The sequence below is a fragment of the Ipomoea nil genome, unplaced genomic scaffold (genome assembly GCF_001879475.1).
Source record: "Ipomoea nil cultivar Tokyo-kokei standard unplaced genomic scaffold, Asagao_1.1 scaffold0865, whole genome shotgun sequence".
Taxonomy (NCBI): Eukaryota; Viridiplantae; Streptophyta; class Magnoliopsida; order Solanales; family Convolvulaceae; genus Ipomoea; species Ipomoea nil.
Window position 1 is genome coordinate 1529223 of NW_017617293.1, and position 20142 is coordinate 1549364.

General features: G+C 34.9%; 2 protein-coding genes, 1 long non-coding RNA gene and 1 other non-coding gene across 5 annotated transcripts; 3 read left to right on the top strand and 1 right to left on the bottom strand.

Moving 5' to 3' along the window:
• Positions 1 to 2824: 2824 nt before the first annotated feature.
• On the top strand, positions 2825 to 9028 carry LOC109178713 (probable beta-1,4-xylosyltransferase IRX9H). 2 transcript variants are annotated; one of them, XM_019328250.1, is made up of 5 exons: positions 2825 to 3057; positions 3247 to 4673; positions 5876 to 6125; positions 8085 to 8283; positions 8364 to 9028. In XM_019328250.1, exons 2-4 carry the CDS (start codon positions 3769 to 3771, stop codon positions 8244 to 8246), a joined length of 1317 nt encoding a protein of 438 aa, XP_019183795.1. In that variant the 5' UTR covers positions 2825 to 3057; positions 3247 to 3768; the 3' UTR covers positions 8247 to 8283; positions 8364 to 9028. The 2 variants fall into 2 exon arrangements, with proteins under 2 accessions (XP_019183795.1, XP_019183794.1); XM_019328249.1 differs by having other exon boundaries at positions 2825 to 4673.
• Positions 6134 to 8078, bottom strand: LOC109178714. The gene is made up of 2 exons (XR_002053759.1): positions 7917 to 8078; positions 6134 to 6353 (listed from the first exon to the last, which is right to left on the bottom strand). It is a non-coding gene; the product is annotated as an uncharacterized LOC109178714 (long non-coding RNA).
• Positions 9029 to 11458: 2430 nt separating the features above from the next.
• TRNAS-CGA lies at positions 11459 to 11540 on the top strand. The gene has a single exon. It is a non-coding gene; the product is annotated as a tRNA-Ser (tRNA).
• A 2280-nt stretch (positions 11541 to 13820) lies between these two features.
• On the top strand, positions 13821 to 19937 carry LOC109178717 (tocopherol cyclase, chloroplastic). The gene is made up of 10 exons (XM_019328256.1): positions 13821 to 14160; positions 14774 to 15018; positions 15737 to 15816; positions 16943 to 17019; positions 17720 to 17889; positions 18101 to 18198; positions 18610 to 18723; positions 18948 to 19064; positions 19201 to 19350; positions 19438 to 19937. Exons 1-10 carry the CDS (start codon positions 13925 to 13927, stop codon positions 19612 to 19614), a joined length of 1464 nt encoding a protein of 487 aa, XP_019183801.1. The 5' UTR covers positions 13821 to 13924; the 3' UTR covers positions 19615 to 19937.
• The last annotated feature ends 205 nt before the right edge of the window (positions 19938 to 20142 follow it).

Genomic DNA, 20142 nt, shown 5'->3' on the forward strand with positions numbered 1-20142 from the left:
TAGTAGAGGTGGGCAATTCCAAATTTAGTCTTAGATTATCATTTTTGTCATTTAACATCTCAGACTATTATATTTTGGATACTTTTGGTCATTCTGATGACTTTTTCAGTGAACTTTATTTTAGGCAATGACATTTTCGTCTCTTCAATTCTTTTATTTTCCAATTGTTCGGGAGATTTGTTTTTCCCAATTTTTGTCTTTAGTCATGGATTGCACCTCCTTCACTTGACTCTTGCCTTCATCTCCTTCATCCGGTTCTTGTCGTAATCTCCTTCACATGGCTCCGTATCCCTTCTTTGTTTGTTTGTTTGTTTTTTTTTTTTTTTTTTTTTTTTTTTTTTTTTTTTGTCTTAAAATATTTTAGCTATAATCGAACTAGCATCACAACTTCTCGGCATTGAAGTGCTCTCGATGTGACTCGCTCAACACGGAATTTTGCAATTACAATAACTACAACCTTCACGAACATGGTCACTTCCTCCAATGAGCCATCCCTATTAGCGTTTGCTAACATGGCCGACATTTCTCCGACGTTCCATATACAACAGAGCCAGCAGGTGATCGAGGATCACAACCTCTATCCTCATTGGTCAAAACCTGAAAAGATTCCAGACCATAATTTCAATACGCCAGAGATTACAGCGTGTGAAGGAGATGAAGAAAAGAGCCGAGTGAAGGAGGTGCAATCCACAACTAAAGAAGAAAATCAGGAAAAGAACTAGCCAGAAAATAAAATAAAAATAAAAATTTGAAGAGGCGAAAATACCATTACCTAAAATAGGGTTTCACAAGAAAAAAATAATCAGAAGGACCAAAAATCATTGGAACGTTGTATTGACTGCTACACTAATATAAGAAAATAAAGTTTCGCATTCGCTATTACCTATAACTTTTGGTATAGTGGTAACTTCAGCGGTAATTTGGGGTTCAAATCCGACTATGAACATGAAGGGTCATTAAGAGACATTGACCGATCAGAAATGATGAAGACCCCTTGTACGCATAGTGTACATGACTACATGCAAGGGGCGGAAACCTAGGGATTAACGAGACGACTCACAATTTACTTCGGCCTTGTTTGGTTATTGACGGATCTGCCAAAATTTTGACGGATCTGCCGTTTTCAGCGTTTTAAACATGTCAAAATGCTGAAAACCTTGTTTGATAAATGACGGTTTAGAGCAACAAATTTGCTCCAAACTGCCAAAATCTGAAATGCTGCTATTAGCAGCGTTTCATATTGGCATTTTGGACATTGTCCAAAACGCCCTTTATTCTTTTTTTTTTCTTTTTTTTTAATCTTGTTTCATTTATAGAAGCCAAGGCTTCTAAATAAAGAAGCCTGAGGCTTGTTTTTTTCCTGTTCATCTGATGTGGGAATCGGATGGGCTGGATTAAATAAGGGGACATTGCTCCTTTTAGTTAATAATTCGATGTGGGATCATTTGATCTCACATCAATTTGTTTCTTTGTTTGTTTTTTTTAAAAAATTTATTTATTTATTTATTTATTTATTTATTTATTATTATTATTATTATTATTATTATTATTATTATTATTATTATTATTATTATTATTATTATTATTATTATTATTACTACTACGTTGTTGTTGTTGTTGTTGTTGTTGTTGTTGTTGTTGTTGTTGTTATTATTATTATTATTATTATTATTATTATTATTATACCTCTTTTGGTCATTTTACCTGTTAACTGCTAATCTAAACAGTTAATTTTATCAAATATATTTTTACAAACCGCTGGTTAAACCCGCTAACACAATTCGCTATTTGTTAATCGCTAATACAATCCGCTACCGCTAACCGCTGATTACCAACTCTTGAGTAATGGTTTTAGAACTTATGATTAGTTTGACGTATGCTAGAAATCTAATATATAGAACAAAACAAATATTAAATCTAATTTTTGAATGATAAAAACCTAATGCAAAAAAAAAAAAAAAAAGTATTCAAATGACTAAAATTAGAATTAATTACTCCGTATAAAATTTGGGGCAAAAATAGGATTGCCTCAATGTTTGATGGACCGAATCAGAAGTCAATCTACTCCGTATTTATTACGTCCTATTATATACAACGTTTTATAGAAGGCAATTTTAATAACACAGTGTACATGTCGCATTCCGAAAATTAACATATAAACATCAAAATATTGTAGATTTGTTGTATGGTATCTCACATGGGGTGGTAACATTTTAAAAATATTTAAACATTTAACTCAACAATTTGAGAATGCAATTGCAAATAGAAAAATCGACTATTATACGAATGCGTCAAGTTAAAAACTTATAAAATAAACTTTCATTTGAATAAAAGTCAAATTTATCGGCGCGACTAGAACTGAATCTGAATTAGTTTTATCGTAATAATATGATACCAAATGCCATCTAATTGACATTCAAAAAAAAAAAAATGCCATCTAATTGTAACTAATTTAGTAAAAATTGAATTCAATATAATAATCCGTAACACCTAATTCAATGCAGACATTCTATATAAAATACCTACTACGGAGTACTATGTTTTGCCCAAAAAAAAATCATTTTCTTAAAAACTTTTTCAAATAATTTTTCTTTCTCTCAATAGAATTTCATCTTGTTTATGCCCCATAAATATTTTTAATTTTTCCATTCCTTATCACACTATTTTCTGTCCCTCTTTCCTCATTTAATTTATTTATTTTTTCAAATTTCACAGTTATATTTTCAGAACTCGAATTCGAAATCTCTTTAGCTACAGTTATAGAAAAAGTAAATTCTTCCTCACGTTATTGACTCTCATAAGTCTCATTCAGTGTATTCTCTACAGATTCAACTCCAAGAAAAAAAAGGTAAAAAATAAAAAAAAAGAAACATTTTTGGCTTAAAAGCTGCCTTACAGATCTTTTTCCGTCAACCCAGCACTGATTTTACTTCTATAATTGCTGAAGGGAGGCACGTGAAGAAGAGCATAATTGCCAGAGCTTTGGGTATTCCCTTCGCCGTTCAAAGGGATTTGGGGCAAAGGATCCAGGACCCATTTCTCATTGCACCAAATAAGGTAATTCCAGCTCAAGTTTTGCTGTCTTTGAACTTCAAATCTGGATATTTGAACTGGCAAAAGCTTTGGGTATTTCATATTCGCTTCCAAGGCTATTGGGTTTTGATGGGTTCTTGGTCTTGAGATTTATTTAGTTGCTGTGAGCTGTTCTTTCCGAAAAAGTTTTGATTTTTTTGTTTGTTTTGCAAGATATTTTGAGCTTTTTGGGTGTAGATCAAGTGCTTGATTCCTAGTTATCGTTACACGAGATTGGAAGAAAAAGATATTTCTTGGCCAGGGTCTGTGGGTGCTTATGATTGGAGATGTATCTGTAAGAGTTTAATTATTAGAAATTTTTTTTTGTGTTTTTGAATATCTATTGAGGTGGAGCCAGTGATCTTGGTAAATTACATGAGAGTCTATTCAAGTGTGATGGGTACTTGAAAGAGCATTTGTTTGCTAGTTCGAGTAGAAGACAGAAATAGTGTTGCTTGGAATTGGCTGCATAATTTGCATCAATTTGAGCATAGGCTGAGTTGCCTTTGGTTGAGGATATCCTTTCCTCTTGCCTAATGTGATTTTGGTATGCTTTGAGGAGTTTTGCTTAAGGGGATTTAGTAGAAAGGGAGTGGAAGTGATCGTTTTGAACTCCATTTTGGTGGTAAAACTGCTATTAGATACTTATTGAAAGAAAGTTTATTGGTTAATTACGTTGCCAAGTGATTTGTTGTGATGGCTTCAATTAGAAGAACATTGTCCCCTGTGCCTAGGCCGGGAAGTCCTATGAACGGGGAAGCATGCACGGTTGCTTCTTCTCCGTTGTCCAAGTCATCGTTGAGTAATCAAAATCACGCACCCCCTAGTGCGCTGTTGCCATCTTCGATTGGTTCGTTGGATTATGCATTGTACAAAGCCCAGAATTTCGTGCTTGGTCTTCTCTCGCATAGATCTTCGAGGCCCTTGGAAAGGTCAAAGTTAAGGGGACAAATTTGGAGGAGATCTCTTCTGCATTACTTCTTATGCTTCGTTGTTGGGGTCTTTATTGGCTTTACCCCGTTTCTTTCTCTGAATTTGTCCGTGAACCATGTATCCAAGCATCAAGCTTTCTCTTTCGAAAACCTCCAAATGGATGATGGCAGGATCAGTAATTTGACATCGAGAGTCGAGAATCCAGTGGCTGTGGATAATTCTACAGTGGAATCACACGAAGAAAATAGTAAGGTGATAGGTGGAATCGACAGTGATGTCCATTTTAACCAATCGATAGACCAAGATCTGGCAATGGACTTCCATAAACTTTTAATCGTTGTGACCCCAATAGAGCCTCGTCCGTTTCAAGCATATTACCTGAATCGTCTAGCACATACATTGAAATTGGTCCCGCCTCCTTTGTTGTGGATAGTTGTGGAAATGACCTCTCAATCTGCGGAAACAGCTGATACGTTGAGGAGAACTGGAGTTATGTACAGGCATCTGGTATGCAGTAAGAACTTAACGGAAGTAAAAGACCGAAGTGTACACATGAGGAATGTGGCACTCTCCCACATAGAGACACACCATCTTGATGGGATTGTTTACTTTGCAGATGATGATAAGACATATTCTCTTGACCTCTTCGAGCAAATGAGAGAGATCAGGTACGCATTTCCCTATTTTAAGGAATAATTATCTGTGATGTGAGTTTGTCTCATACGATTGTTTTTACTGCTGAACTAGTTCAGTTCTTGCTTATTTGGACATATTGGTCTTAGTGCTCATCTTCTTCTATCTTGCTAGAGTTTGACTGGAATTGAATTGACAAAATTGTGCATTTATTTACATGGTGGCTGTTTTTTGCTTCAAGAAATGAATAAATACAAACAAAAATATAACATGGGACAGTGTTGTAAAAATCAGCCTAGGCGCCACTAGGCCGAGGCAATTTAAGCCCTAGGCGGCTTTTAGTTGGTTGGCCGACTAGGCGCCCTAGGCGTTGAGTTAGGCACCTAACTCCGCCTAGTTGGCACCCAACTAGGCTGAGTCGGCGCCCAACTCGGCCGAGTGATATTTTTTGCTTGCTCGGTTGCTCCTCTTTTATATTCCTCCAACCATGTACTCAACTAACCTTCTAACATATGTAGTTGACTAGTTTGTGAGATTATAATAGTTTAACAACTCACAATCCTGAGTGAGATGATATACTTGAATTACTCGACCGCATAGGAGGTGACTAGGCGGCCCCGGGTGCCTGACTAGCGTCTAGCACCTTCTGCAACATTGCCTAGGGGGTGTGATTGAGTGGAAGGGACTCATTCATCCTTAATCAAACGTCAAGGGATCGATCCTTGGCCTTGGGTTTGGGTTTGGGTATGGAGCAACCTTAAATCTCCAGTGGCTTTCTTGGGGTAATAGGTCATCTTACGATAAATACTATAGCTCCACCAAATTAAAGAAACCGTAGTGAGGACTGATAGCTAGGATTGTTATATGCCAGGTCGTGGGTATTTGGGTCACCTAACCGAATTCTGACATGAAAGTTTAAAACAGGAGAATTTTACTAGTTTTTGGCTAACTTAAGAAGACTAATCCACCACCCCTGCTCTTCCAAATGGACCCTTGGTCAAATTATGAAAACAGAGGCCAAAATGCCAAATCAATCATATAGCAAAAAGCATTTCTACAACTCATGTCTTTGCAAAATAATTTTTAAAATTAAGGATTTGTTTCTGCCCGGGAAAATTTTGCTCTTCAATTGCTCTGCATTCTAGATTAGATATTTGCTGATTCTGACAAACAATGGTACAAGGTAAAATGTGTTGATTCTATGTGCAAACTTTTTTATTAAAGTTCTTGTTTGCAGGCGATTTGGGACATGGGCAATGCCAAGAATGGCGGAAAATAACAGGCATGTTATCTTGGAAGGTCCTATCTGCAAAGGTTCGCAGGTCTTAGGGTGGCACACAAATGATAGGAAGAAGCGATTACGGAGATTCCAAGCAGAAATGTCAGGATTTGCCTTTAATAGTACTATTCTTTGGGATCCTAAGCGGTGGCATAGACCTACACTCGAACCTATTAGACAGATTGATACTGTGAAAGACGGTTTCCAAGTAAGTTCTCTTCCCCCCCCCTTTTATCTCGTACTTCCTCATGGTGGTTATGTCTAGAGTGTTAAGAATGACATTTAGCCGTGTTAGCTAATATTTTCTGCAGTGTTTTTCATATAGAATATTGTTTTTGAAATACCAACATTGACCTTGTTGAAGCCCTGAAAGCTCGGTTTGGAAATACCTAGGTTTAGATATAGAACTAAGCAACACATGCAACTAAGTAACCAGCTTGGTTGACGTGAGTGGCTGTGTACTCTCGTCCCTTAAGAGAGGTCGGGGTTCGAATCCCTTCTTGTATGGAAAAACCAATTTGACCAGCATTTTGTTCTTTAATTGGGCTGGCCCGGTGTGAACGGGTATGGTAGGGCTTAAAGGCAATCGTTATGCTGTGCAACCGTGCACCATCATGCATGGTGCACATGGTTGCGAACGACGCCGTTTCACTTTGGTGGAGTAATGGTGCCGTTAGTGGCACCGTTTAACTCCACCAATCATGTTTTTTTTTTTTTTTTTTTTTTTTTTTAAACTCCACCAATATGAATATATAGTTCATTCATTCTGAATACACACTACTAGTAACCGGTGTGGATATATAGTTCACTAATTTTGGATATATAGTTCATTAATTATGGATATGTAGTTCATTAATTCTAGATGTGGATATATAGTTCACTAATTCTGGATATATAGTTCACTAATTCGGGATATATAGTTCATTAAGTATGGATATATAGTTCACTAATTCTGAATTTATAGTTCATTAATTCTGAATATATAGTTTATTCATTCTGAATACACAGACGCAGCGAACTGCCATAAGCCAACACATAGTACTAGTAACCGGTGTGTATATATAGTTCACTAATTCTGGATATATAGTTCATTAATTTGTATATATAGTTCATTAATTTTGTATATATAGTTCATTAATTCTGGATATATAGTTCAAATTATGCATAGTTAATGGCAATCGACAATGGTTTTTTTTTTAAAGTCGGACAGCTTCATTTTTATCAAAACGACATTGTTTTGCAACTGGTTGCACCATGCATGGTGCACACGGTTGCACGACATAATTTGCGGCTTAAAGGTGCCTCCTACAGTTAGGGCTTTCTCAGGACACCTCGTGGTCTGACCAAAAAAAAAAAAAAGTAACACATGCAACTAAGGGTCCGTTTGGAAAGCAGGAAAATGAGTCATTTTCCAGAAAACATTTTCCTTTCCGGTGTTTGGCTGCCCAACAGAAAATTGTCTTTGTGTGTTTGGTTCATTTTCTAGAAAATGACTTTGAATTGTATAATTAAACATTTTAATTATTTTGTTTAATTAAATTTTAAACTCACTGCAAACTATTTTATTTAATTAAAATTTAAACTCATCCTTGGAAAATGAGAAGAGGGGAGAATGAACTGCCCTCTCAAGTGCTCCAGGCGCTAGTGAGAATGAAGAAGGAATGAAAATGATAAACAAATTCATCAGAAGGCTGCGCCTAGATCCGCCTCACAAGAGAGAATCTGGATGGATTATGAGCACCAAGAATTTGATTTGAGACTTGTGCTTTCCAAACACTGACCAAGCAGAACGAGCTCTCCACCACGACTCCACAGCTCCTGCGTATCTCCTGGAGCTTCTAAGACGACGATTCAGAGATTCTCCCCAGCCAAAACTCGTTGTTTCTCGGAGATTTGTTCCAAGTCTTCATTTCACTGGATTTCGGGATCTCTTCTTTTCTGAGCTTCATATATTCGCTGATGGACGACGCGTGAGGAGAGGGCTAGGAAAACGATTTACAACATATCCTCTATTCCTCCCAATTTACAACATTCAAGTTTATCGTTGGTATTTCATGGCATGCCCAGTTGAGATGCTCTGCATCTCCCAATTACGCAATTACCCTTGTCGTTGCGTGTGCTTAACTTCTATTTGCTATTTAACAAACGATAATGATTTTTGTTTCAGGCAACCGCATTTATTGAACAAATAGTGGAAGACGAAAGCCAAATGGAGGGCATTCCAAAGAATTGTTCGAGGATCATGGTTTGGCAATTCGACACGGAATTTTTGCAACCCTACACTTTCATAAAGAACCATTCCAGCATTATAACTTCCCTCTTCGTATGACGGTCTGTTGTACGCTGCTACTATCAAAAGTGCGAAGGTGAGGGAACTACACCGATACTCATTCCATATCTCACGTAAAGTAAATAACACAATACTATGTGACTACTCGGTTTTTAGTTGCAGGGATGCGTAGTAAACTGGTGAAAGCATATCCTATTCGGGTTTTTCTTGCGTAGTGTACTAGCTTCCCATCATAGTGCCATAGAGATTCTCACAATACGATTCTCCTCCATCTTCCCCTCTCATCGGGGCAGCCATTGATGAGTACTTGTCCATTCTACTTTGCCGGGCTACTAACTTGCAAAGAAGCAAAGGTGTATCCACACGGCGTATAGAGGCGTAGAACAGATTGCTGATGAGGTTCATCAACTCCAAGTCCAAGACACAATTGCGAATATTCAACCAAGTAATTTCTTTCGGCTGAACTTTTATCGCGAGTCTTCCCTTTTTTTTTTTTTTTTTTTTTTGGTGAACTGAAGAATTATATATTCTACTTTCTTGGACTGCAATTTGTTACACATTTGCATTCTTGCTGGTAGTATGGTACTATCTGTAAATTTTTTTTGTTAGATGGTTATGGATTGAGCTATTTAGGTATTACTATTGTCACAAAGCGGGTTTCACCCAAAGTTCACATTTTGGGTAGCAATTGCAGACTTCCCGTAAATCAAAGGGTATAAGTACAGTTGTTTGGTAGATATCTTTTGTTCCTATGATGAATCATTTTTCCATTAATGAAGCCTTGGACTATGATTTCATCCATTTATCTAGATGGGAAATTTTTTCAAATGTCCTCTTTAATTATAATCAATTATAGTGAGTAAAGAAAACTAGAAAAGCCAAAAAAAAAAAAAAAAAAAAAAAAAAAAAAAAAAACACTTAAAGTCCAAAAACTAGAAAACTAGTAAGGTGGGCAGATTCTTTGTGCGCACCAGCATTTGATCCTGTCCACTAAACCATTGAGTCACCGTGATTTACTCCTCCCACATGCTCTGTCAGGTCGGAGTGTGGGGCCCTTAGGCTTGGGGGTTCAATCTGTTGGGACAAGAAAAGCCAAAAAAAAAAAAAAAAAAACTCTATTAAAAGATAATCGTGCAACATAATACAAATATATTTCCTATTTATTTATTATTGTTTTTTGGATGACGATGAAAACTGCATCTTTTCTATTTATTTTAATGTTTAAGCAAATGCGGTGATATTTTAGTGATTTTCTCTAATTTTAAAAGTATAATTTTTAAAACTATAGTGTAATTTTTAATAGTATAAAGTACATTTCTAGATAAATTCCTTAAAATCTGGGAAAAAAAAAAAACCTAAGTCCTAAACTTAAACAATAAAATATTAAACCTTAAGTGAAGCAAAGCACCAAACTAAATTAAAAAACTAAACTATAAACTCTAAAATCTAAAAGATAAACTTTAAGTGTAGTGCACTTTTTAGGTTGATAAAGTGCACAATATAGTGTTGCAAAACGGCATTCTATATATGAAGAAGGGTTCAAATGAGAAAATGATTTAATGAACCCATAAACCTTAAGCAATAAAAAGTGAACTCGTAAACTAAACTAAAAAGCAAAGCACTAAACCAAATTAAAAACTAAATCATAAACTCTAAAAATAAACTTTAAGGCTATGTTTGACAAACCTAATTGAAAAGTTATAAGTTAGAAGCTAAAAACTGAAGAGCGGTTAAGCTAGCTGATTATGCTTAAAAGTGTTTGGTAAAATTAGTTTTTTGATAAGCTAATAAATGTAAAAAAAAAAAAAAAAAACTAAAAAAGAATATATTCATAAAATTTAAATAGATTTGTTTACATATTAAAATTTAACATTTTGAAATAAAACTATTAGCATAATAATAATCTAGCATCCCATAATGAAGTAGCAATATTGTTGTAGATCTCTTTCATCTCAATAGAGGTCTGACTTAATTGCTTCCAAAACTTCATGAAATGCTCTACGTATTGTTTCACCGGAATGTTGAAATTGCTCTCCAACATCTCTATTTGAAGCACCCATAGCAGACTGTAGATAGCAGTATAGCACCCAAAAAACATCTCTATTTCTCCACAACTGACATATTCCTAGTACATTGTAATCCATATTTTGAATATAAGTCTTGACATAATTGCTTAAACAAAGTGGACTCCATTCTAAATGCATTTATAAGTCGAATAGGATGTCCATTTAAGACTTCTCTCATTCATTCCCCTCCTCTAAAAAGTGAAGTCATACAAGGTTCTTTATAAATATATTTAAAACTTTGCACTTTCAAACGGGTCAAATGTATAATATAGTGTTGCAAAGTGCACTCCATATATAGAGAAGAGTTCAAATTAGAATATGGTTCTCATCATTGTAAAAAGTAAGGATGAATTACAGGATTTACAGCCGTCCATCATGGTTCGTCAATGCTTGAATGTTTTAGTAAACAAAATATAAGGTCAATTTTATAATTACTATAAACTTTTAAGTTTGTAAAATTTTAAAAACTAACCCACCATTTTCTCTTTATTTTTCAACAATAATCTTCTGAGGTTGTATGGAAATGCTCTTCTTCAAGTCAAGAGAAAAACTCCAAAAAATGGGAAAGAAGAGACATGGTGTGCTTCGAGTGGCAACACAACTCCAAATGACTATATTTCGAGTGATAGTCTAACTCCAGAAAAAAGGAAATAAAGAAAAGATTGTCATCGGACAATTCAATAATATGCTCTTCAATCCATCCTTCAAATACATCGAGATATATATATATATATATATATATATATATATATATATATATATATATATATATATATATAGAAAAACAATAACAATAACAATACCAATAACAATAATAATAATAATAATAATAATAATAGCAATAATAATAATAATAACAATAACCGCAACAAGGTGTATCATCTTCACTGAGCATGTTCTCATTAAAACAATTTATTAATTTTAGTAAGTAGTGCATGTAACATGCCCGGCCAACTTATGCACATGGGGTGTAATTTACATCAACATGAACGTGCGGTTGGACACAAAATCAACAGAACATGTATAAGATATCAAATGTGTATAGTCGGTGAACTACACATGCACACGAGATGAACTTTGTTTGTCAACATTATGGACATAGGAATTAGTTATGTTTTTGGAGACTAGAATTAGAATAATACTATTGGTCTTTAAATATTAAAGATTCCCTAAATTACCAAATAGGTCGATATGTCCGAGTGGTTAAGGAGACAGACTCGAAATCTGTTGGGCTTTGCCTGCGCAGGTTCGAATCCTGCTGTCGACGATTTTCACTTATAATGCAATTTCTCTTCCAGTTATGCGGCCCATAATAAGTAGCAATGAATATTTGCAATAAAGCCCTTGAGAGTACTATTTGTCATCAACTAATACACTCAAATTAAGTAAAATTTTAATAGATACACTCGTAAGCTTTTTATAAGTGTTTCTCTTTATTTTCAACCATTAAATCTTCTAAATTGATTGTCATAATTTGTAATCACTTTTCACTTTATAGTATGATGTTCCCACTTGAACCAAATTATACACACACATAATGGAGAATGAAATATTAAAATTATTAAAAAGGAAATTTCAAAGAAAATACAAAAAAACTTGTCTCTAAAACTAAAAAATCTTTATAGTTGGTAATTCATTATTGTCCTTTATCTTATCCACTTATGCTTTTCCTCTATTATTATCCTAATAGTGTGAATGATTTCTTGTTATTTTTTCTTTTTATCGGTTTGATTAGTGATGTATTGATGTCTTGTTATTTTATTTATTTATTTATTTTTAATCTGTATGGTTAATGATATCTTGTCATCATCATATGTATCCCAATTCTTGAAGAAGTCCTCATTCTAAGTAAGTTCCAACCATCCAATACCCCATTCTTAATTGCTAAAAGCATGCAAGTTTCATACACAAAGCCTTACAAGTAATGTGCAATTATTTGTTGTATATAGACAAACTTGTATCACACGACAATTACATTTATGAAGTGTCACATTCTACAAATGGGTAGCAAACAAGAAAACAAAAACACATGATGCGAAATAAAAATAAATATAAAAATGTGTGTATTTGTACAATTTGTTAAAAATATATAAATATTAATAATTCTTTTTAATTCTATTAATAAATCTTTTTAATTGTAAAATTCCCATTGGACAATAGCATATTTATAATAGTTTTGAAATTATGAATGTATAATTTTTTAAAACATTACATGTATTGATTAGGTCATTTTTTTGCTCCAATAAACACGTAATAAGATTTTTTTGGATGTAGCCCAAAGTTTCCAACCTCGCTGAATTATAGGCACAGTTGGCATGGAGATTTATGGATTGTTTGGTTGGATGTAGTTGCAATTCAATTACAACTTAATTCGTTGACCACCCGAATTACAGTGTTTGGTTGGAGGGAATTGTAATTCCACCGAATTGTAATTCCTCATTTTGTTGAATTGCAATTCATACCCTCCCTATATGAATTGCAATTCAATGGGGAAAGGAAATGGAAAAGGGATGAAAATGACTTCTTACCATTGATTATTATTACACATAGATATTTTAGTCTTTATACCACTTCTTCCTTTATCATTCCCAATAATTATATTCATCCATACCAAACAATTTAATTTGAATTCTTACTTTATTCCACACTATTTTACCACTAATTACAATTCATTTTTCCCATAATTCATTCCTTCCAAAGAAACGCCTAAGGTTGTTCGCTACCCAAAGTCTATGGTCGAATCATTGACATTTGGTTAAAGATGGATGAGTCAATCTCACTCAACCACAATCCAGGAAAAAACATGTAATAAGATAATAAAACTTCTAAAGTATTGAATAACATCAATGTCTTATTGTACATTTGTACTAGATAACTATTGGTTAATTATTGGGTATAATCAATATTTACTAACAATATATGTTATAACCCAACATAATGTGAGTTATCTAATCTAATTAAGGTTGTGTTTGGAAACCCAGAAAATCTGAAAATCATTTTTTGGGTTTTTAGTGTTTGGCTACACTTGAAAAATTCAGTCAATAGAAAATATTTTTCGTTGACGGGAGAAAATGTGCTCATTTTGGCAAAAAATGACTTCCGCCAAAATTTAGCGAAAGTCATTTTCCGCCACATTCAGCCTGTTTTTTTTTTTTTTTTTTTTTTTTTTTTTTTTTTTGGGTTTAAAACATATAAAAAACATTTTTATATTCTAAATAAAATAATTAAAAAATTTAATTATACAATTCTACTTATTTTCCAGAAAATAAACTAAATACACCAAAATAGTTTTTCAAATACAACAACCAAACACTAATTTTTAGAAAATGACTCATTTTCCAAAAGTCATTTTTCTACTTTACAAACAGACCCTAACTTATAAGAGGAGATAAAATTGTTGTTTACACTGATAAGTATTTACCTTGAATATTAATTACTTAATTATATTTACCTTGAATACATTCTTTATCAAAATAATTGACCTAATTATTAAATCAAATATATTTTTCTCTGAAATATCATTGACATATTTACCAAATATAATAAACTTGGACGCCCAAATACACTGTCAAAGCGCCACCGCGCCCTCTGCGTTCTGTCTCTCCGCCACCTGTTTCTGCTGACGTCAGAAGACGCTGCTGTTGCGAATCCATGGAAACCCTCCTTGCATGTTCTTCTGCCGTTTCTCCACCAACCCAATCTTACACTGCGAGATTCTCTCCGCGGAAGCACCTGCGCGTCGGAAAGAAGTCGCCGGCGTTCAGAGTGAAAGCAGTATCGGCGCCCGATTCCGCCGTCGAAAACCCCGCGCCGGAGATTAAAGAGGCTATTAAACCCGTTTATACCCCCACCCCTTCCAATCGCCCTCTTCGAACTCCTCACAGCGGGTAATTTATATACAATCTATGCTCATTTCCACAAATAAACTCGAGACGTATTAATATTTTATAGAAAAAAATAAAATAGAGAACAATTCTTCATTTTTCACTTTGGACAAATGATTTTAGTAGACACGTATTAATATCTTTATAGAAAAATGATTCATTTCTCCTGTTATGTTACTCAATATTTTTCATATTATACTACTCCATAATTACTTAGTTAGGTATTAGTAGTAGACAAGCTGAGGTCTTTCGTAGTGGGATTGGAAGTAGCTTGTTTTAGTGTGAATTTTGTCGGATAAATTTTTAAAAAAGTATATCTTGTAATTCTAATAGTGTATCAACAAACTGAAATGTAGTCTTTGGTTCTCATCCATGTTGGTTGGCAAGAAAAATATGTGAATTCCTACTTTGGAACTAGATAAAATGATAAGATGTTGGAAGATATTGGGAGTAAGCTGCATACATTGGAGCAGTTTTCTATACTGGAAGTTTATAGTGTCAATGTTTAGCTCTTTTGTGTAGAGTGCAAAATAGCTTCGTAATTGATTGAATAGTGGTAATTTTCCCCTTTGGGATTTTCTTTTTTCTCATGTTTGCTATTTGTCGGTTCATTCAGATACCATTTTGATGGGACTCGTAGACAGTTTTTCGAGGGATGGTTCTTTAAGGTTTCAATTCCAGAATGTAGACAGAGTTTCTGTTATATGTATTCTGTTGAGAATCCTGCATTCACTAAGCCATTGAGTGGAATAGAGGAGGTGCAGTACGGGCGTCGTTTTACAGGAGTTGGAGCTCAAATTCTTGGTGCGGATGACAAGTATATTTGCCAATATACTCCAGAGTCTAAGAACTTTTGGGGTGGTATGTTCTTCTTTTACTTTTTAACAGACTAGTTCTCTGTGATGCTGCTAGTGGTCAAGTAGTCATTTGAAAATTTTGATGATATCCTTCATCCCTTTAGGGGTTGTTTGGTTCAAGTTATATAACATAACCAAGGGAATGTGACATTTGGAATGTCACATTCCCATGTTTGGTTCAAGTTATCTTGTTTATCCAAGGGAATATAACATTCCCTCCACATTGGATTTTGAAGGGAATGTGATTCCCTTACATCTCTTAGGTTTTGTAAGATTCTCTGGCATCTTTCCTTATATGTTCTGTCCATTTTTTAGAAAAAGTCTTATCAGTAACTTTCTTGTTGTATGTCACTATGTCATAGTTTCCTCTTGAATTCTTGTCAAAACATGGCCGTGCTGGCTTTCTATGCTCTTTATTTCTGATTCCTGTTCTTCCACACTCTTCTTCTGCAGATTTTGCATCCTACTTTTTGATCCACTAAAATTTGTCTTATTAAAAGGAATTGCTGTTTCTGTAATCCAATGTAGTTTGGAATTTTGATCTGTCTAGACTCTTGCATTTTTTATTCTAAAAAGGAATCGAGTTTTTCTCATGCAGTATAGATTGGAACGTTTCTTTTATTTGTTGTATTTTATATTGCTGACCATTAAGGATCTTTATCATTTCTTAAGGAGCTAAAGGTTGTCCACTGAATGATTAGAATGAATTTCTTTGTGAACAGAAAGGCATGAACTGTCACTTGGAAATACTTTTATTGCCCAAACAGCTGCCAGGCCTCCAAATAAGGAAGTTCCTCCTCAGGTGATTGCATTTTACTTGGTTCATACATTATCAGCCTGATGTGGATTTGTAAAGAACAATCAACTCTGAAGTCTTAACTTTGTTATGAAACATCAATTTCTAACACATTTTCTGGTTCCAAAAGCTAAAAGAAGATTATTGTATTTGTCTGATGTTTTGCAATTGTGTAAACAGTGTCCGACATGACAATGCATTCATGCCAGATATGTCTACATTAAGTGGGTTGATAGTTACTTAGTTAGTATCCATGAAATGGTTGAGTTTGAACAAAGCAACATGCTCTAGCTTGTTATGAGAGAACGTTATCTCCATTTGGCTCTTTTATTAGGCATGACCACGGTTCGGTTCGAACCGAACCGTGCACTGTTGAACCGGAACTGGATCCGAACCGTCCGTACGGTTCTAGTTCCGGTTCCTAACCAGAACCAACATGTTGGTTCCGGTTAATGTTCGAGATGAAAAGGAACCGGAACTGGAACCGGCGTGTTATAGGCCAGGATATCTAGGATCGCGTCACAGGCTTATAAACTTAGGAATAAAAACGAAGCTTTTCTGGAGTGCTTCTTCTCCCCAAATGAAGCGTTTTTATGCAGTGCTTCTTCTGGCCTATTAAATGGATACAAGTGTAGCAACACTTGTATCACGGCGGTTCCGGTTCCAAACTGGAAAAAATTAAAAATTACAGTTTATTATTATTATTATTATTATTATTTTTTTTTTTTTTTTTAAATAAATCCGGTTAGAACCAACGGTTCCAACCGCGGTCATGCCTATCTTTTATGACCCAGCATCAAATTCCTCTCCTTGGTAAATGGTGAAACTATGAAAGTGATTAATAAGCTGTTGGTCCCTCCATTACATATTATCTCTTTCTAAGAAACAGAATAGAAGCAAAAGATAATATTTTATCCAAACCACATGGTTGATTATTAATATTATTAGTGTTATTATGAGTAGTCAGCTTGAAGATGCATTACCATATAGTTAGAGGAATACATACTTCATATCATGGAAGCTACTGGTTGTTTCAGTAATGATATTTTCTTTGTTTAACAAATATGTGGTTATATTTTTGTTACAATAAAACATATACCTTGAGTGTATCTTAAATAAGGGACTTCTACAGGAGTTCAATAGCCGTGTTTTGGAGGGTTTTCAAGTGACACCACTTTGGCATCAAGGATTTATTCGTGATGATGGAAGGTATTCCCCTTTTGCTTTACAAAGTTACAGTTTATAGTTTCTCCTCATAAATTGTGACAGATGTAGGGATTAGCAATGTTACTTTTCCAGGCTATCATAAATTCTCTATAATTTTAGAATTTTGGAGGTAATTTTATCTTATGAGTGGGGTCCATTTATTTATTGAGTATGAACAGGATTATATTTTCTTATACTGCACAATAATACTGTTTAAAGTGCGGGCAAATGGCCCCACCCTGAAGCATATATCTGCCAATGAGTTCTAGCCCATCTCTACTGCATATTATCCCAGTGATGTTGAGAATCTTGTTTCATATTTCCTTCTTTCCCTACTTGGGTCTTCATTTCTATGCATCCATGTATTTATTACTTTGGGCCTTTTATTTATATTTAAAATAATGATAACAACTATTATTCTTAGTATCATTTTTTGTGAAGAACATGTTATTGTATACTTGAATCTTTTAATGGGTATCAAAGAGACAAAGACTGTTTTTTTTTTTTTTTTTTTTTTTTTTTTTTGGGTGCTTTCTTTCATAAAAGAGTTGCTTTCTAACCCCACAGTTGTTTCAGTAAACAGTGTTACACTGTTATGTAAACTGCTCTTCGTGTGCATGTGGAGAAGATGGTTATTTTGGGGTTTCATTGAAATTGTTTGATAAATGATATTCTGATTGTTTGACATGACTTAGCTTGACAGGACGGATTATGCAAAAACCGTGAAAACTGCTCGCTGGGAGTATAGCACTCGCCCCATTTATGGATGGGGCAATGTGGGCTCAAAGCAAAAGTCCACGGCTGGTTGGCTTGCTGCATTCCCAGTATTTGAACCTCATTGGCAAGTTTGCATGGCAGCTGGACTTTCAACAGGTATTAGCATGTTCCCTCTCTAATTAACAAGTTTGAGGGCCCATTTGACCCTTATCCTGTTATTTTTTTCATTTGGGGGGAAGTTTGCCGGGCTTTTGGGAGGTTTATGCCACATTTCGAATTGCAAAGAAAAATAGAAAATTATGCACCGTCACGTATTGTATTTGAAGGTATCTTAAGGCAATACTAAATCATGAATTTACTATTCCAGGTTGGATAGAGTGGGATGGTGAGAGGTATGAGTTCGAAAATGCCCCATCATATTCTGAGAAGAACTGGGGTGATGGCTTCCCTAGAAAGTGGTTCTGGGTACCTTCTTCTTTACATCTATTTACCCACAGCTATTCCTTTTCTTTTAATAGAGTGATATGTTACTTAGTTACTCTTATGCTTATCTGATTCTATGATGAGGAGGCTGATAATTTAAAATAATATGCAATCCGAAAAATCTATGAATCTATGACAGGAAGAAATAGTTTTTATTTTATTTTTAAGTAAAGGTCAAACCTTGCAAATTGATACACCGGAGAGGAATTTTTTTGTGATTGAAAATGAATCATTTGCTTCTTTGAACCCTGTTTCTATAGTAACCAAAGTATAAAAGTGGAAAAGAAATAGGATAAAAAAGAAGCTGCTAAATCCTAAAGGTGAAAAATAAGATTTGATATTTCAAGTTTTAGGATCTTTTTAATGTGGACGTATCGTATATTGAATTTGCAGGTCCAATGCAATGTCTTTGAAGGTGCTGATGGAGAAGTTTCTTTAACTTCTGGCGGTGGATTAAGGCAAATTCCTGGACCTGGAACAAGCGACAACTTTGAAAATGCTGCACTGGTATTTTCTAGCTTAAAATTTATATATATGAAGTTCCATTTTTCTTTTAACTCTTGTACTGCCATTACCTCTGAATTTTAGTAAGCAAAGTATTATGCATCAAACAAAGGTATTTTTTTCCGATATTTTATTCTTATTCTTGCCCTACTTGTTCTATGATCATGCCAAGTATATTTGGGCATATTTATTTTTTATTTTATAAATTGTTCCATCAAACATTGCAGATAGCAGTTCACTATGGAGGTGTCTTTTACGAATTTGTGCCATGGAATGGTTCTGTAACTTGGGAAATTTCTCCGTGGGGCCACTGGTACATAACTGCAGAGAATGCGACACACAAGGTAAATTTTGATGCCAAGGTTGCAATTGGGTCAGTCTATTCAAACGTGTCGGGGTTTGGATCACAATTGTTAATCTGAAATTCTGAATGTAACAGTCACAAGTGGAAGTATAACGGAGATAATAATATGTGAGCAGGTGGAACTTGAAGCAAGAACGAGTGACCCGGGCACAACATTGCGTGCCCCTACTCAAGAGATGGGTCTTGCTCCTGTATGTCGAGATACTTGTTATGCTGACCTAAGACTGCAACTGTGGGAACGCCGCTATGATGGCAGTAAAGGAAAGGTTATTATCTTTCCATTTAGGATTCAGATTTTATGCCTTGAATATGATTTAGTTCCTCCCAAAATTTGAGCTGTATCTACTTTGTAGGCGATCTTGGATGTTACGAGTAACATGGCAGGTGTAGAAGTTGGAGGAGGACCATGGTTCAACACATGGAAAGGAACAACAAATGCACCAGAGATTCTCAAGCAAGCGCTTAACGCTCCAGTTGACATCGAAGGGATCTTTGGCCTGGTTCCGCTGTTTAAACCTCCCGGCTTATAGTTTACTGGTACATCGAAGGGTAGAGCTTTCGTAGTATGAAGGAAGATTAAAAGGTCAGTCGAAGAACGCCGAACACCTTTGCTGAACAACACCCTGTATGTTTAGGTGGAAGGATGTTGTGCAGCTTCTATTCCATGATATATTCTTGATATAGCATCCATTGTCAGTTTAGATTGAACATTGTAATGTGTTGTCTAGCCTATATCATTTTCATGGATGATGGATCCCATACTGCTCTAGAAACTCTACAGCTACAAGAGTCGGACATATTGTTGGTGACAGTAATTGCAAAAATTTCTGCAGAACATCTTTCAGCATTGTTATATTGTGGACTAGGCCAGATTTATGTACCTGAAGGTTTTATGGGATCGAATCCACTATAAATCAGCTATGGGATGTCCGAGATAACGGTTCAAAGAAGTGATGGACTATAAATAATAATGAATTGGATAGGAATCAAACTTAGGTAAATGGGTTGTGCAGGCAAGACACCTCCAAGCTAGGTGGATGGCTCACATTGGGTACAAC